The sequence below is a fragment of the Lolium perenne genome, chromosome 2 (genome assembly GCF_019359855.2).
Source record: "Lolium perenne isolate Kyuss_39 chromosome 2, Kyuss_2.0, whole genome shotgun sequence".
NCBI classification, from domain to species: Eukaryota; Viridiplantae; Streptophyta; class Magnoliopsida; order Poales; family Poaceae; genus Lolium; species Lolium perenne.
Window position 1 is genome coordinate 302572615 of NC_067245.2, and position 16886 is coordinate 302589500.

At 48.3% G+C, this 16886-nt stretch overlaps 1 protein-coding gene and 1 long non-coding RNA gene across 2 annotated transcripts; one reads left to right on the forward strand and one right to left on the reverse strand.

The window, feature by feature from the left end:
- Positions 1 to 1855: 1855 nt before the first annotated feature.
- Positions 1856 to 16339, reverse strand: LOC127337033 (probable glutathione S-transferase GSTF1). The gene is made up of 3 exons (XM_051363900.2): positions 16089 to 16339; positions 3513 to 3561; positions 1856 to 2357 (listed from the first exon to the last, which is right to left on the reverse strand). The coding sequence occupies exons 1-3, from the start codon at positions 16236 to 16238 to the stop codon at positions 1897 to 1899; spliced, it is 660 nt and encodes a 219-aa protein (XP_051219860.1). The 5' UTR covers positions 16239 to 16339; the 3' UTR covers positions 1856 to 1896.
- On the forward strand, positions 14960 to 15423 carry LOC127337038 (uncharacterized). The gene is made up of 2 exons (XR_007873619.2): positions 14960 to 15069; positions 15157 to 15423. It is a non-coding gene; the product is annotated as an uncharacterized lncRNA (long non-coding RNA).
- Positions 16340 to 16886: the final 547 nt, after the last annotated feature.

Below are 16886 nucleotides of genomic sequence, written 5' to 3' on the forward strand. Positions count from 1 at the left end.
TAGAGTCACAGTGATTAATTTTTGGCACAAATCCAGCCATTCAATCCATTTGTGATCATTTAGACCCCGCCTAAAACATACATTAATGGGGGTTTGATTAAGAACCGTCGATACCATTACATTTTTATGTTGAACAATGTTATAAAGGGAGGGATATTGTTGGGCAAGAGGCACATCCCCAAGCCACGTATCCTCCCAAAACCTTGTCGCTAATCCATTTCCGACCTTAAAAACGCCTCGCGAAAAGAAATCTTGCTTAACCCTCATTAAACCCTTCCAGAATTGCGAATCCGTAGGTTTAGCTTCTACCTGAGCTAAAGTCTTATTCCGAAGATATTTATTATGTAACAATTGTTGCCATACACCATCTTCGGTAAGTAATTTAAACAGCCATTTGCTAAGTAAACACTTATTTTTTAGCTCAAGTACCTCAATTCCTAAACCCCCTTGATCCTTAGGACGACAAATCATATTCCACTTTGATAGACGATATTTCTTTCGATTTTCATCTGATTGCCAAAAGAAATTAGACCGAAAGAAGTCAAGTCTCTTTCGGACCCCTTTTGGAATCTCTAAAAACGATAACATGAACATCGGTAAACTTGTTAAAACTGAATTAATAAGAACAAGTCTATCACCATAAGATAATAACTTACTTCGCCAGCACCCTAATTTAGCAGTGAATCTATTTTCCACCGGATTCCATTCAGCATTTCGCAGAGTTCTATAGTGAACAGGTATACCAAGATATTTAATCGGTAATGCGCCAGCTTGGCAACCCATAATTTGCATATATAGTTGCTCCATTTCCTTAGCTTTACCGAAACAAAAGAGTTCGCTCTTGTGAAAATTTATTTTTAGGCCTGATAGTTGTTCAAAAACACAAAGAATTAATTTCATATTTTGCGCTTTTACCACGTCATGCTCCATGAACAGAATGGTGTCATCAGCGTATTGTAGAATCGATAAACCTCCGTCAACTAAGTCAGAAAGGAGACTCCCAACGTCCCCTTCTTCTTTAGCACGATTAATAATAATGGCTAACATATCCACTATTATATTAAAAAGAATAGGCGATAGAGGATCGCCCTGTCTTAATCCTTTTCGAGTTTGGAAATTATGGCCTATGTCATCATTAACACGGATTCCCACACTCCCCCCTTGTACATATTGTTTGATTCGGTCACACCAAATAGGATCGAAACCCTTCATACGCAAAACTTGTTGGAGGAATGGCCATTTAACCTTATCATAGGCCTTCTCAAAATCAATTTTGAAAAGCACCCCGTCCAATTTTTTCCTATATAACTCATGAACAGTTTCATGAAGCACAACTACTCCCTCAAGAATGTGTCGCCCTGGCATAAACGCAGTCTGAGTGGGCCTAACCACAGTATGAGCCACTTCAGAGATACGATTAGTTGCAACTTTGGTAAAGATTTTGAAACTAACGTTTAATAAACATATGGGTCTGTATTGTTGGATCTGCACAGCGTTTTCTTTTTTGGGAAGAAGGGTAATTACTCCGAAATTCAACTTGTACAGAGGTAATGATCCGCTTTGAAAACAAGCAAACAAAGCCATTAGATCACTTTTAATCACGTCCCAAAATTGTTGATAGAATTCGGCCGGAAAACCATCCGGGCCCGGGGCTTTATTATGTTCCATTTGCTTAATGGCTGCGTGAACCTCCTCCATTGAGAAGTCCGCCGTCAAAATAGCATTTTCATCATTAGAGATTTGAGGGATATCCTGTGTTTGGTTCTCAATCATTGAGAAATTATTTTCCTCCGGGGCACCGAATAGTTTCTTGTAATATTCCGTAATAAATACTTTAAGATTTTCATCCCCTACATATATGGGAAAAAAGGAAACACCACACACACACATATGAAATCAAGCCTTGGGCGGAACCATGGTGGCGCTGATCTTCTTGATGGCCGGCCTGGCCATGATCCTCTCCCACCACGCCTTGACGTGCGGGTACGAGTCGAAGAGCGCCGCGTGGGGCGTCGCCATGAAGTAGAAGGTGTAGGGGAAGTGGTTGAGGTCGGCGAAGCTCACGAAATCACCGGCCAGGTACTCGTGCTTGGACAGGCGCGCCTCATACACCTCCAGCACCTTCTTGAGCTTCTCGAGGCTCTCGGCCACGACCTTCTCATCGGTGGGGATGCCGCGCATCATGGGGTTGAAGAGGCATTGGTACACGATGGGGGACAGTGCCGGGTTGTAGGTGTGCGCGTCCACCTCCGTCCACACGTCCACCATGGCCGCCTCCTTCAGGTTGCCCTCCCTCAGCAGGTCGACCTCGCCCGTCTTGTACTTGCGGAGAACGTACTTCGAGATCGCGCGTGACTCTGGGATCACAAGGAGTACAATGTAAGGATTGACTAAAGTTGGAAAAAATACTAGAAATCGATGGTCCACAAGGTTGGAAGGACATGTTCTTGTGGAGGCGAGTGCTTTCGTGAACTGCTCAATTTTGCACTCAGGGGAACTCATGAATAAAAAGCTGACCCAATCCTCTTCCATATCTAAAGATAATAGTGCTATTATTTATATATAAACAGCTAAGTTACGCGCGGAGAGAGGACTTGAATCCTTGACCTCAAGGTGGTGAGCCTCTGTGAGCTACCAAACTGCTAGCTATGCTCTGCTCTAGAGTACCAAACATGAATAAAAAAAAAGTTGAATACAAGACTTTACCATGTCTAGACAAAAATAGTACTCCTTTTATAGAGAATGTTACTTTGGAAAGGCTATGGGTTATAGTCAATGTTGATTGATTATTTTTCACATCTCTAATTCAAAACCGAGCGTGAAATTTTAATTTTATTTGGCTCCTTTACAGATACTTTTACCACTTAACATCTATATTAGTTTTTCTATTTGAATGGAATCACAGTTCTATGTTTTCTAGATTATTATCCTTGTAGAATATGAGATAAAAAGTCAATCTAAATCCATCTAATCTACTTGTTCGTTTTGTACTTTCATTCTAGAGATCCCTAGGGAGATAACTGGATTTTTTTTTGAACAAAGATAACTGGATTTAAACCGAGCCGAAACAATATGCTGTTGGTTATAATAAATCACCAGAATTATCCTGTTCTAATGAAACGACTGGAAATAAAAAAAGATTAAATATACGGTGCAAAATTATACTTCGCGACTCTGAATCGATAATCTAATTTGTATTTTATATGCAATTTCTATTAGTCTTTAACTACAAATCACAAGAATGTACTTCCTCCATACCTATTTATAAGACATTTAAGAGTACTAAAACAGTGTGTTACAACGTCTTCTATTTCCGTATAGAGGACGTATATTCTTCCTCAATATGCTATTGAGAGGAAAAGAATAAAGAATCCTTTATAAGAACAAAAAAAAAATCATGAATAGAAAATTTTAAAATATGCTTTTGATTATATCATTACAAATTCAGTCATTAATAAGTTGATTCAGAGATCGTCAAAGTGACTGAAAAAGACAGGCGAACTAGATCATACCCCAGAGAAGCAGATCCCCGTCCTGGAAAGCAGGGATTTGGCCGAACGGCTGCAAGAAAAACAAGGCACGCACCAAGCACTACAGGAAAATCAGGCGCTGCCGTGCAGCATATCATTGCCGTGAGGCACCGCACGGCAAAGAATTCTTTGCCGTGCGCCGCAATAGGCACGCACGGCAAAGAATATGTTCACGGCAAAGTTACAGGGTGGCGCACGGCAAAGATAAAGAGCACGGCAACCTCACCCATGCCGCACGGCAACGTTCCCTCGCACGGCAAAGTTCCTCAAACACGCACGGCAAAGAAACCATGACGGCAAAGCCAACAGAGGCCGCACGGCAAAGAAACTGTGCTCGGCAAAGGACTGGGACATTGCCGTGGGCTTCCCTTTGCCGTGCGGCCAGATAAAATGCACGGCAAAGACGCCTTTGCCGTGCACTCCTTCTTTGCCGTGCGCCATACTTCATTTTATTTGTTTTTCTTTCTATTTTATTTCATCTAATACTTATATTTATTTTTTTATTAGTTTTACTTTTTGATGACTATTTATTAGTGTTACTTAAGACAATGTGCAATACAAAATTAGTCTCCATGCTCATCCCCCACAAATATCAGGGTTCCGGTGCTCCGGCGGCCGTCCCCCTCCTTCCCCCCAAAACAGCGGGACGGCGGGTCTACCCCCGTTGATTTCTCCGCGCGAGGGTGCACAATGTACTTTTTCATTCTCTTAGGTTTGTTAGGGTAGGTTTTAGGTCCAGTTGCAAGTTTTGGTTGCATTTCGGTGCTCCGGGGGTCATTCCCCCCTAAAAACGGCTGTCTGTGGGCCCCGGATGGTCTACCCCCTAGATTTCTCCGCGCGAGGTTCCACCAATATACCTTTTCATAGGTTTAGGTTTGTTTAGTCCATGGACATATGGAAAACCATGTGTGGCACCCTTTGGCACAGTCTAGCCCCCGATATACCCGCGGCGGGACACTTCACCGTACACGTCCAGAATACGGTATGTTATCGCCCGAAGGTGAGGGATGTCAGACCGGGGATCCATGCCATGCACCATTTGGTGAATTACACCTAGCATCACACTTTGACACATATCATAGGTCCACATGCAAGGTTTGGTGGGGTTCCGGTGCTCCGGCGGTCGTTCTCCCCCTCCTCCCCCCAAAACAGCGGAACGCGTGCCCCGGCGGGTCTACCCCCCTAGATTTCTCCGCGCGAGGGTGCACCAATGTAACTTTTCATTCTTTTAGGTTTGTTTAGTACATATACACATGGAGAACCAAAGATTGGGACCCTTTGGCACATATACCAGCAGCTAGAGCCATTATCACACGATCGACGGTGTGCCTGGTCTACTGGTTAGGGTTAGGTGTAGGGTTAGGGCTAGGGTTTAGGGGCTAGGGCTAGGGTTTAGGTTAAAGGGAAAGTATTTATGGTTAGGTATAGGTTTAGGGTTTAGGGTTAGGGTTTATGATGCATGGTTCTGCAGCTCTGGCGTCGTGGTTTAGGGATTTAGAGGGGTTTAGGGCTCGAAGCCTCCCCAGTTTAGGGTTTAGGGTTTAGGGGAGCTACTTTTGCACCATTAGACCTTGCATCACACTTTGACACATATCATAGGTCCACATGCAAGGTTTGGTGGGGTTCCGGTGCTCCGGCGGTCGTTATCCCCTCCTCCCCCAAAACAATGGAACGCGTGTCCCCGGCGGGTCTACCCCCCTAGATTTCTCCGCGCGAGGGTGCACCAATGTAACTTTTCATAGGTTTAGGTTTGTTTAGTCCATGGACATATGGAAAACCATGTGTGGCACCCTTTGGCACAGTCTAGCCCCCGATATACCCGCGGCGGGACACTTCAGCGTACACGTCCAGGGAATCATAGTGTTATCGCCCGAAGGTGAGGAATGTCAGACCGGGGATCCATGCCATGCACCATTTTGTGAATCACACCTTGCATCACACTTTGACACATAGAATAGGTCCACATGCAAGGTTTGGTGGGGTTCCGGTGCTCCGGCGGTCGTTATCCCCCTCCTCCCCCCAAAACAGCGGAACGTGTGCCCCGGCGGGTCTACCCCCCTAGATTTCTCCGCGCGAGGGTGCACCAATGTAACTTTTCATTCTTTTAGGTTTGTTTAGTACATATACACATGTAGAACCAAAGATTGGGACCCTTTGGCACATATACCAGCAGCTAGAGCCATTATCACACGATCGACGGTGTGCCTGGTCTACTGGTTAGGGTTAGGTGTAGGGTTAGGGCTAGGGTTTAGGGGCTAGGGCTAGGGTTTAGGTTAAAGGGAAAGTATTTATGGTTAGGTATAGGTTTAGGGTTTAGGGTTAGGGTTTATGATGCATGGTTCTGCAGCTCCGGCGTCGTGGTTTAGGGATTTAGAGGGGTTTAGGGCTCGAAGCCTCCCCAGTTTAGGGTTTAGGGTTTAGGGGAGCTACTTTTGCACCATTAGACCTTGCATCACACTTTGACACATATCATAGGTCCACATGCAAGGTTTGGTGGGGTTCCGGTGCTCCGGCGGTCGTTATCCCCGCCTACCCCATAAAAAGAGGTACGCGTGCCCCGGCGGGTCTACCCCCCTAGATTTCTCCGCGCGAGGGTGCACCAATGTAACTTTTCATAGGTTTAGGTTTGTTTAGTCCATGGACATATGGAAAACCATGTGTGGCACCCTTTGGCACAGTCTAGCCCCCGATATACCCGCGGCGGGACACTTCAGCGTACACGTCCAGGAATCTGTTAAGTGTTATCGCCCGAAGGTGAGGAATGTCAGACCGGGGATCCATGCCATGCACCATTTTGTGAATCACACCTTGCATCACACTTTGACACATATCATAGGTCCACATGCAAGGTTTGGTGGGGTTCCGGTGCTCCGGCGGTCGTTATCCCCCTCCTCCCCCCAAAACAGCGGAACGCGTGCCCCGGCGGGTCTACCCCCCTAGATTTCTCCGCGCGAGGGTGCACCAATGTAACTTTTCATAGGTTTAGGTTTTTTTAGTCCATGGACATATGGAAAACCATGTGTGGCACCCTTTGGCACAGTCTAGCCCCCGATATACCCGCGGCGGGACACTTCAGCGTACACGTCCAGGAATCTGTTAAGTGTTATCGCCCGAAGGTGAGGAATGTCAGACCGGGGATCCATGCCATGCACCATTTTGTGAATCACACCTTGCATCACACTTTGACACATAGAATATAGGTCCACATGCAAGGTTTGGTGGGGTTCCGGTGCTCCGGCGGTCGTTATCCCCCTCCTCCCCCCAAAACAGCGGAACGCGTGCCCCGGCGGGTCTACCCCCCTAGATTTCTCCGCGCGAGGGTGCACCAATGTAACTTTTCATTCTTTTAGGTTTGTTTAGTACATATACACATGGAGAACCAAAGATTTAGGTTAAAGGGTAAGTATTTATGGTTAGGTATAGGTTTAGGGTTTAGGGTTAGAGTTAGGGTTTATGATGCATGGTTAAGTATTAATGTGTTAGGATTTATGGTTAAGTATTAATGTGTTAGGATTTAGGGTTAGGGTTTAGGGTTAGGGTTATGATTTAGGGTTATATGATTTAGGGTTAGGGTTATGATTAATGTGGCTAGATCAATGGGTTAGGATTTAGGGTTAGGGTTAGGGTTATGGTTAATCACACATTTCTTGAAAAACATGAAACATATAGTATTAAATAATACACATTTTGAAAAACAAGTTTAATATAATTTACAAATAAAACTTAATGTTATTGATAATTTACAAATAAAATTCTTAGTGTTATAGAAGTGGTAAAAAAAAAAATGCTTTGCCGTGCGCAGGCGCACGGCAAAGAACCCTGCCGCACGGCAAAGGCCGCCATGCGCACGGCAAAGAGTGCCCGCACGGCAAAGGCCCTTTGCCGCACGGCAAAGAACGGCGCACGGCAAAGTGTGGGGATAAGGTACCTGGTCGGGGCACCTGAGCCACAAACGCATCGACCTCGCCCTTCACTGCATCCACGCCGCGCCGCCTCGCCCGCATCCACGCCACCATCGCCGCCAGCCATCGCGCTTCCCTCCCGCCGCTGCCGCCACGCACACCGCCACCCTCCCCTGCCGCCGCCAGCCACGGACACCACCGCCCCTCCCCAACCACTGCCGCCAGCCACGCACGCCGCCATTCCCCCGTCGCCGCTGCTGCTTGCGCCCGCCCCCTCCCCCACCGCGCTGCTGCTCCCTCCCCCACCGCTGCTGCTGCTCCCTCCCCACCGCCACCGCGGCCGAGCTAGGGAGCTAGGTCCCGCCGCCGCCCCGCCGCTCGCTCCGATTCCGGCGGGATACGGGAGGTCCTCCACCTGCTGCCTCGACCCGACGGCTCGCCGACCCGAAACGACGGCCATCGCCCATTCCGCCAATCCGCCAATCTCGCAGCAAGGTGTGTTTGTGTGTTCCCGACCCGACGGGTTGTTTGTGTGTTACATTGAAATGAACGCTGCTAGATGTAGATAAATTTGAAAATCATGAGCTATTTGTGTGATATTTTGACATGAGCTGGTATTTTATTCATATCATGCATGAAGTTAAAATACTTTGCCTTATGCCTTTACATGGATCAAGATAAGACACGTAAAGCACATTGAGATGCATTGATTTTGTGAAATTTGCATACACGAGCGTACGGAAAAATTTAGGTCTCGGTAGGTCAAAATTAGGGCCATTTAGCAAATAGGAATTTGAGGCAGAATTTAGTCTTGACTTGAATGACTAATTTATTTTTCTCGCTATGCAGACGATGTTTCGAGGTGGATACAGGGGCCGGCGTTGTCGGGGTGCTTGAGGAGCGTTGCCGGAGGGTCATTGGTCTTCTTCGCCGGCTGTCGGTCACGCTTCGAGGGTGAGAATCCGTTCGCCTCTCTTGTACCTAGGTTTTTTCTTTATGTCTAGATCACCAAGTCTGTCGCGATACCTAGGCGTCTCTTCCCGACCGTAAGGGTTACGCGGATAAATATGCATTAGTGGTCTCGCATATTATGAACCGTAACTCTTACGGCATTTATCGGGACAGCCGGCGGATGCGTAGTTGGGTACGTTCTCCGTGCTCTACCCCGATCCGAGACAGGATTTCGGTAGCGCCTCCCCGTTGTTCTCCGGATGCACACCCCTCTCGGCTTTTTGCCGAGACGTGTATCGGGAGAGCAGCGGGGAGGTGCTGCCGAAATTCTGTCTCGGATCGGGGTAGAGCACGGAGAACGTACTCAATCTACGGATCCGGCGGCTGCTAGGAGCCCACCTAGTAGAGTTTCAGGTTGATGCACGCGTAACATAAATAAATATATGATGCATTTATTTCCTATTTGATATATAAATGCTATGTTCGTCTGTTTTGTTGCTGATTAGAGGATGGATAATCGTGGCTGGATGTACGATGGCAGAATCAGTCAGTGGAACTATACTGATGAATGGGGAGAAAAGACCGAGCAGTTTGTGGATAGGGCGTTTGCCATCCCTAGCAGACCTATAAGTGTTTGGTGCCCTTGTAGTAAGTGCGCTAACCGAAAGGCACAGGACAAGGAAACTATGAGTATGCACTCGATCAAGTTTGGGTTCACACCGTCCTACAGGATTTGGACTTACCATGGAGAAAAGGCAAAGAAACGTGCTAGGAAGGAGGTGCGGCAGATTCAACCTAGGGGGGAATATGACACTGGTTTTGATAGGTGCTTAGAAAACTTGGCTAATGGTAATGTGCCTGAAAGCTCTCATGTAGAGGTGGAGACACCTCAGGATGCGGAGACAAGTGAGGACCCGGAGGAAAACACAAAGGAGTACTATGAGGCTCTGTTTGCTTCGCAGAAACCCCTACATGAAAATACAGAGGTTACCCAACTAGATGCCATCGCTCGCCTTATGGCCTTGAAGTGCCATAGGAACTTGTGCAGAGATGGGTTCGATGAACTTCTGGTCATCGTAGGCAGCCTTCTGCCGAAAGGGCACCTCTTGCCGCAAAACTTCTACTATTCGACCAAATTGCTCAGTGACCTTAAGATGTCATCTCAGCAGATACACGCTTGTCCAAAGGGATGCATGCTATTCAGAGAGGAGCACGCTGACACAAATTATTGCATCAAATGCAATTCCTCTAGGTACTTTGAGGTAGACCGCAATGGTGATGGTCAGAAGAGGCAGACCACGGTTGCCAAGAATATCCTCCGCTATCTTCCAGTTCTACCGAGGATCCAGCGGCTCTTCATGACCGAGGATATCGCCCAGCAGATGAGGTGGGCCGTGGAAGGAAACAGATACACCGACAAGATGATACATCCGTCGGATGGTACCGCATGGAAGAACTTTGTGAAGAAATTTCCACCGAAAGAAGGTGACCCGATGAGCGTAGGTCTTGCTATATCTACCGTTGGGTTCAATCCATTTGGTATGTAGGCTGCAGTATACTTTTGTTGGCCAGTGTTTGTTATTCCAATGAACCTCCCCCCTGGCGTCGCATGAGATCGAGAACATGTTTGTGTCGATGATAATCCCAGGGCCCAAATACCCGGGCAAGAACATGAATGTGTACCCGGAACCGCTGGTGGATGACTTGGTTCGTGGCTGTGAAGGTCGCTGGATCATAAAATATGACGCATCAAAGAAGGAGTACTTCGATATGTATGTGTGGTACCACACGTCCCCGCATGACCTGCCAAAGCACGTGCTTTGTTCTGCGGGTGGTGTACACATGGGAAGTGGCCTTGCCCACAAGTGCATGTGCCGTGACTTTCTTCTCGCTAAACAAGGGAGGCAAGTATTCATGCTTTGATGAAGCTCGACAGGTTCCTTGAGCGGAGGCATGCATACAGGAGTGATGTAAAGAGTTTCAAGAAAGGCCGTGTTGTCCGTGGCCCGAAGCCAATTCCGAAGACCGGAACGGAAATCAAGGCCGAGTTAGATGCTCTTCAGCCTAGCCCGGAGGGGACTGGTTTCTTAGGATATGGGGAGACACACCAATGGACTCACAAGCCGTGCTTATGGAAGCTCCTTACTTTGAGTTTCTCGAGCTCCCGCATAACATTGATGTAATGCACACCGAGAAGAATATCAGTGAAGCCATTTGGAGCACGATTGTGGACACTGAGAAGACGAAGGATAACATAAAGGCTCGAATTGATCAAGAAAGGTGGTGTGATAGGCCGGAGTTGAACATGCAGCCACCTAATGGTGCCAAAAAAACTTGGACTAAGCCACACGCTCCGTTCTGCCTCACAAAGGCCCAAAAAAGGGAGGTCTTCCAATGGATGAAGGACTCCTTGTTTTTCCCCGATGGGTTCGCAGCCAACTGGATGAGGGGCCTGAACATTGAAACGCTGCGAGTACAAGGACTGAAGAGTCATGACTACCACATATGGCTTGAGCGGATAATGCCGGTGATGATTCGAGGCTATGTCCCTGAGAAGACTTGGCGAGTGCTAGCGAGGTTGAGTTTTTTCTTCCGCCAGATTTGTGCTAGGGAGTTAGACACTAAAGTGATTGAGAAGCTGGATGAAGAGGCACCCGTGTTGCTTTGCGATCTGGAGAAGATCTTTCCTCCAGGGTTTTTTAATCCGATGCAACACATGATCCTGCACCTCGCGGAGGAGTGCTTAAAGGGGGCCCGAATTGGGGCCGTTGGCAGCTTGGTCCCGAGAGAGAAACACAAAAGCTTCGTCAAATGATCGGCAATAAATGCAAGATCGAAGCATCCATAGCCGAGGCAGTCCTGAACGTGGAGGTGGCAAACTTCACCACTAAGCACTATGATCCCAACATTCCCACAAAGCACAACCCGGTCCTCCGTTTAAATGCCGCCAACAATGAAGAAGTACCCAAGCTTAGCATCTTCGTGGGGCTTGGTGGCAAGTCAAGTGGCTCGAAGCCGTACGTAACGGACCTACCTGAGCGGACCTTGATCCACTCGTATGTCTTAAACACCATGGTCGAAGTGAAGCCGTACATCGAGTAAGTGCGAACCATTTAATTATTCGCAAACGTTCACTCGTATGTTCGTGGCTAACTCTTCCTCTTTTCATCGGTATAGGAAATTCAAGGCTATACATTGGAAGAATACCCACAGGGAGCCTACCCGGAAGAATCCAAGCAAATTTTCGATAAGGGAGGCGGTTTCGGTTTCAGTAGCTGGTTTTGTAATTTGGTACTATTCTATCCAAATTAGCTAGCACTTCCTACATTTATCGGTCATTTCTCGTTCTAAACTTCTTGTGCTAAACTTGTAGGCAAGAACTGACAAAGAGATGAAGTCAGAGCTAAGAAAAATTGCTAGGGGCTTTGACCATTCCGTAGAAGCGTTCAACTCCTATGACGTGAACGGGTATCGCCTGCACTCCATCAATACACAACAAGCCGGCCCAACGCGAAGACAATAAATAGTGGGGTGGTATGTCAAGGTGATGATGGGCTCCATTACTATGGAAGAGTCGAGGGTATATACGAGCTGAATTACGGGTTTCACAAAGGGCTAAATCCCGTCGTCTTCAAATGCCATTGGTTTGACCCACGTCGGGTGAGACGGGATCCTGAAATTGGGTTGGTCGAAGTTGAAAGGAACTCCATTTATAAGGGAGAGGATGTGTACATCTTGGCAACCCAGGCCTTTCAAGTATTCTATCTCCCATACGCGTGCAGAAACCCGACAAAACGTCTACATGGATGGGATGTTGTGATGACGGTGCCTTCACGCAATAGGCCGCCCCCGCCAAACAAGGACGATTACCGCCGCGTAGACCCCACAGCAAGGAGTGTCGAGTTTTATCAGGAAGAAGGGCTCCCCGGCCATTTCACAATCGGCTTGCCGACTATCGATGACATGGTCGTAGACGATGAACAAGAAGACGCGGGCATGGATGGAGACAATGCGTAAGATGAAGCTGAGGATGTCTGTGCCCCGGAAGACCTGAGTTTGCTCGAGGCGTTCAAAGCAGGGATTGACCTCGATGCAGATGGACCACCTCCAGGTTTCATTGATGATTATTGGTTCGCCGAGCCTGATGACGATGAGGAGACACGCGGTCCAATCACGGATGGCGACACAAAGCTACTGATCTATGTAGTATTAATTGTGAGGCTAGCCTATTTGTAATAACTCCGTGTAATAGAGATTGTCTAGCTAGGTTATTTGTAAGAACTCCGTGCTATATTTGAGAGAACTCTATGGTAGCTATTTGTTGCTTCCACTAATTAATTAATGTTCATCCTTTTGCATTATTTGTTGCTTTCATTAATGTTCATCTACTTATATTTCGTTGCTTTCACTAATATTTATCTCTTTACAATATTGCGTACTAATAAACCACTCTCTTCATTTGTGTTTGCAGGTGATTGAAGCATGCCGCCAAAAAAAAGGGGTGGCGGTCTTAAAAAGAAGCTCAAGGACTTGGTAGGTGTAGGGACTTCGAGGCGGGGCCCCCCACCTAGCCCCCCTCCTAGCCCCCCTCCTGTCGCTCCCACAGGGCGGCCGCGTAGGAAGAATGCGACGCGGGTACTCACTCCTAGTCCTAGCCCCCCTCCCGCAGCCGATGATGATGACGAGGAGGAGGAGGTGGGTGGGGAGGACCAGGAGGAGGAGGTGGGTGGGGAGGACCAGGAGGAGGAGGGGGGTGGGGAGGACCAGGAGGAGGAGGGGGACGAGGAGGACCTCTCGGAGGATGAGGGGTGGGGGAACGTAGTGTTCGATCCTGTTCCAAGCCTAGAGTGGTGTGAGCCGGAGGATTACCCGATGCGTTCCAGCTTTGGAGAGGCTGAGGCCACGTGATAGGAAGCCATATCGGCGTGGGATAACACAGCTCCCTCGCTGAGAAGCTGGCGCTACAGGCACGTTGTTCTTGTGCCCTATGGAAGGAGGTACATGTTATTTTTTGGCATTTCGTTATCGCAATTTTGTCATTATCAAAATTATTATCACATACATATTGATGTTGTCGTTTCATGGTGCAGCTCGTTCCAGTTTGAAGACCCGACGCAGAGACCGCCACGTGGGTACTCGAACATCCTTGGGGGCCTACTTAGGTGGTATTTCCCTGGGATAGTCAACTTCCCTACTGGTGGCTGCGACGTAGCTTGGAGGTGGGCGCACTACAGCCTCGCGGAAGATCCTCTTGGCCGCGGCACCGCGGCGGATATGGTTGTTGCCAAATTCTGGGTACGTGACTTTTGACTTCTTACCATTCATACACTCTCCTTGGTTCACAATAATTGCACTAATGCCCCTTGTTTTACCTATGTGCATGGTTGCGTAAATACTTCAAGAGGGCCGAGGGCAAGGAGAATGCGTGCGATGATGTCCTACACCAGCTTGCAAGGAAGAGGGTGATCGGCATGCACTACGAGGCACGTATTCAATGCGTCCGCGATCGGCACGCCGACCGCTTCGTCCACATGAGTAAGGAGGACGCTCGCGACACGCTCATGCAGCCGTGGCAAGACTTGCATGTGTATTTGCATTTATGTGTTATTGATTTCTTTATCGCCATGTAGTTTATTTTACCATAATGGGTTTATCTTGTGCATGTAGAACCCTCCTCGCACGTCGGCAACGACGATAGGTGCTTTCGTGCGATGGTCATGTGGTGGACATGCCCCCGTACCTCAAGAAGCACGAGGAGGGCAAGGCGAAGCGGGCAGAGATGCGAGGTGGATCGCATATCCAAGGCAGCATCCCCATCTCTCTTCACCTGCAGAAGGAGGTGAGCAAATTAATGGTTCCTTCATTCTTTGAATTCATGTTATATATTTGTTAACTCCGCAAGGGTGTGTCACTTCACTCAATTACATGTTCTCTTTTGCAGGAAGTCGTGACAGAGCGAAGCCTAACGTCTTTGCCGTGCTAAAGAAGATGAAGCAAAGGAAGACGCCCGATCCTGAGACGGGGTCCTTGTGGGTTAACCCGCAATCCGAGACCTGCACGGCGTATGTCTCCAAGTTCAAGCAGAAGCACGGCGAGGACGCCAATCCAGAGGCCGAGGACTTTGACCCTGAGGTCGCGGTGCTTGCGGGAGAAGGCTTGAAGCATGGCCGCCTATGGTTTGGTGACGGGTGCGTCGACCCAGCGAGGGTTCCCTCTCGCCGCCGCATCCGTCGTGGTCGTAAGAGCGGCCAGCTCGAGGTAGAGCCCGGCCACGGGCTTCGGATCTAGCTGTCGAGCGGTTACGGGTATGTTCTTCCTCGGGTCTCTACATTTCCTTTACATGCTTTCCATTGAAATGTTAATGACATCGCGGCAACACAACGTAGGAGGAGATGGCAGCGAAGGAGCAGGCGGCCCAGGAGCAAAGGGCGCAGATGGAGCAGCAGATTCTGCAGTACCAGCAGCAGCACAGCATACGTATGATGCAGCAGATGCAACAAGCAGCGAGATGATGCAAAGAAGAAAGTACAGATGAGTTGGCTCATGAGCCGACGGCTCGTCTCCACCGGTGAGTATTCCTGCTCCTCCACCTTACTCCATGCCGTGGATGCCGCCACCGCCCACTCAGAGCCCGGGGACACCTCTCACCGTGAACAACTTGAACATCATCCGGAGCATGAACCGCGGTGAGTCCTCTTGTGCACAACCCGGTACTTGTACTTGTTCAAGTGTTCAATATGCAAATGCAAATGTTCATTCCATCAACCTTATAGATTATATGTCACAAGGAAATGACGATGAGGCCGGCGGAAGCGGAGGAGGACAAGGTTGATGGCATGGTCTTCGTGCACTTTGTCGGATTGTATGCTTGTAATGGATTGTAATATTGGACATTGCACTATGGACTCTATGTAACTTGTGTGGATGGACTATGGACTCTATGTAATGCATGAATATGTGTGTTTGATGTATTTGTGGTGTTCCCGTAGTGTTTGGTGATGTTATGTTGAAGATTATATGAGTATATGCTTTATTGTCAATTGCTATATTTGAAATGCAGGGAATAAGCAAAAAACAGCAAAAAAATGAAAAAAACAGGGCCCTTTGCCGTGCGTGTGCACACGGCAAAGGACATTTGGTCACTTTGCCGTGTGCACACGCACGGCAAAGGGGCCACGTGGCGGCAGCCTGTAGACCTGGGAGGTCCTGGGGGGTGTGCTGCAAAGCACTTTGCCGTGCGAGGCGGCGCACGGCAAAGCGTGCGCACGGCACAGAGCAGCCGCACGGCAACGTATGCGCGCACGGCAAAGTGTTGGCCGCACGGCAACGTACGCACGCACGGCAAAGCATCCAGCGCACGGCAACGCAGTGCCGCACGGCACAGACTTTGGCGCACGGCAGAGAACTGAGCGCACGGCAGAGGGCTTTGCCGTGCAAAACGAGCACGCGCACGGCAACGTTGGCTTTGCCGTCGCTACCTTTGCCGGGCAAACTTTACCGTGCGCACGCGCACGGCAAAGCCTTTGCCGTGCGTATAGGTGTCTTTGCCGTGCAAAGTGGCGCACGGCAACGCCCTGTTCTCCCGTAGTGAAGATAGAAAAACATCAGCGCCAAGGTCTGCTTTTACAATTCAACAGGAATGGTCATCGAGATCTAGAAAAGAAACGAAGCAGGGGATGGGTTTAAACACATGGAGGCTACGTACGTTTCTGGCGAGGTGCTCGGGGCTCTTGTGCTCCATGACCTTGAAGTCGATGTCGACCACCTCGTACTCGGCGCCCACCTCCTCCAGGAAGACCAGCACCCGCGCCACGTTCGTCGACATCGCCGGCCCGAACACCTTCACCGGCGCCATTTCTCTGAGCTGATGCAGGCTGAACGTGTGAGATGGATCAGGGTGTGTATGTGTGTCTGCGTATCTATCTGCCTGCGTGCGAGCGGTGTGCAGTATGATGTTAACACCGTCCCATTTTATAGTGCATCTTCCAATTAACTCTGCATTGATACTTTGGTAGGTGAGAAGTGTGTGGGCGTCATTCGTGGCTTTCTGTGGAAGATGTAGGAGGAGTTGACCATCGTGAGGTCAGTGCTGAGGCCTGCAGTCAACGTATGCATGGTCTGCTAACGTCAGCAGTGAGCTAGGTGGTAGGTGCCAGTGGGTTCGAGTGTCTTCTAGAACAAGCAAACTTTCCATTTTGAGATACTTGGCCCCAGCTCAAGTGATCCAGATATTTCTAAAAGATTTGAAAAAATATCAGATGTAGGCAATGATGTATCTTATGAACGTGCAAAATATCAATTTAAAATCCTTTATATTGTAGGCAATATAAAAATAATAATAACGTGCATCTAAGTATGCATACTTGTTGTAGAGGCTGAGTGTAATTGGTATCTTCTGATATTAATATATTCCTTTTATCAAAAAAGTATGCATACTTTTAAATCTCTAAATTTTTCTGATTTTGTCATTCCTGACACAGGTGAAGACCATTGTAAGGTCAGC

Excerpts from the sequence above, each read along its gene's own strand:
- LOC127337033 (XM_051363900.2), bottom strand. The coding sequence starts at position 16,238 with ATGGCGCCGGTGAAGGTGTTCGGGCCGGCGATGTCGACGAACGTGGCG. Across the intron at positions 3,562-16,088 it reads CCGAGCACCTCGCCAGAAAC|CCGTTCGGCCAAATCCCTGC; the intron begins GTACGTAGCCTC and ends TTTTTCTTGCAG. Across the intron at positions 2,358-3,512 it reads CGGGGATCTGCTTCTCTGGG|AGTCACGCGCGATCTCGAAG; the intron begins GTATGATCTAGT and ends TTGTGATCCCAG.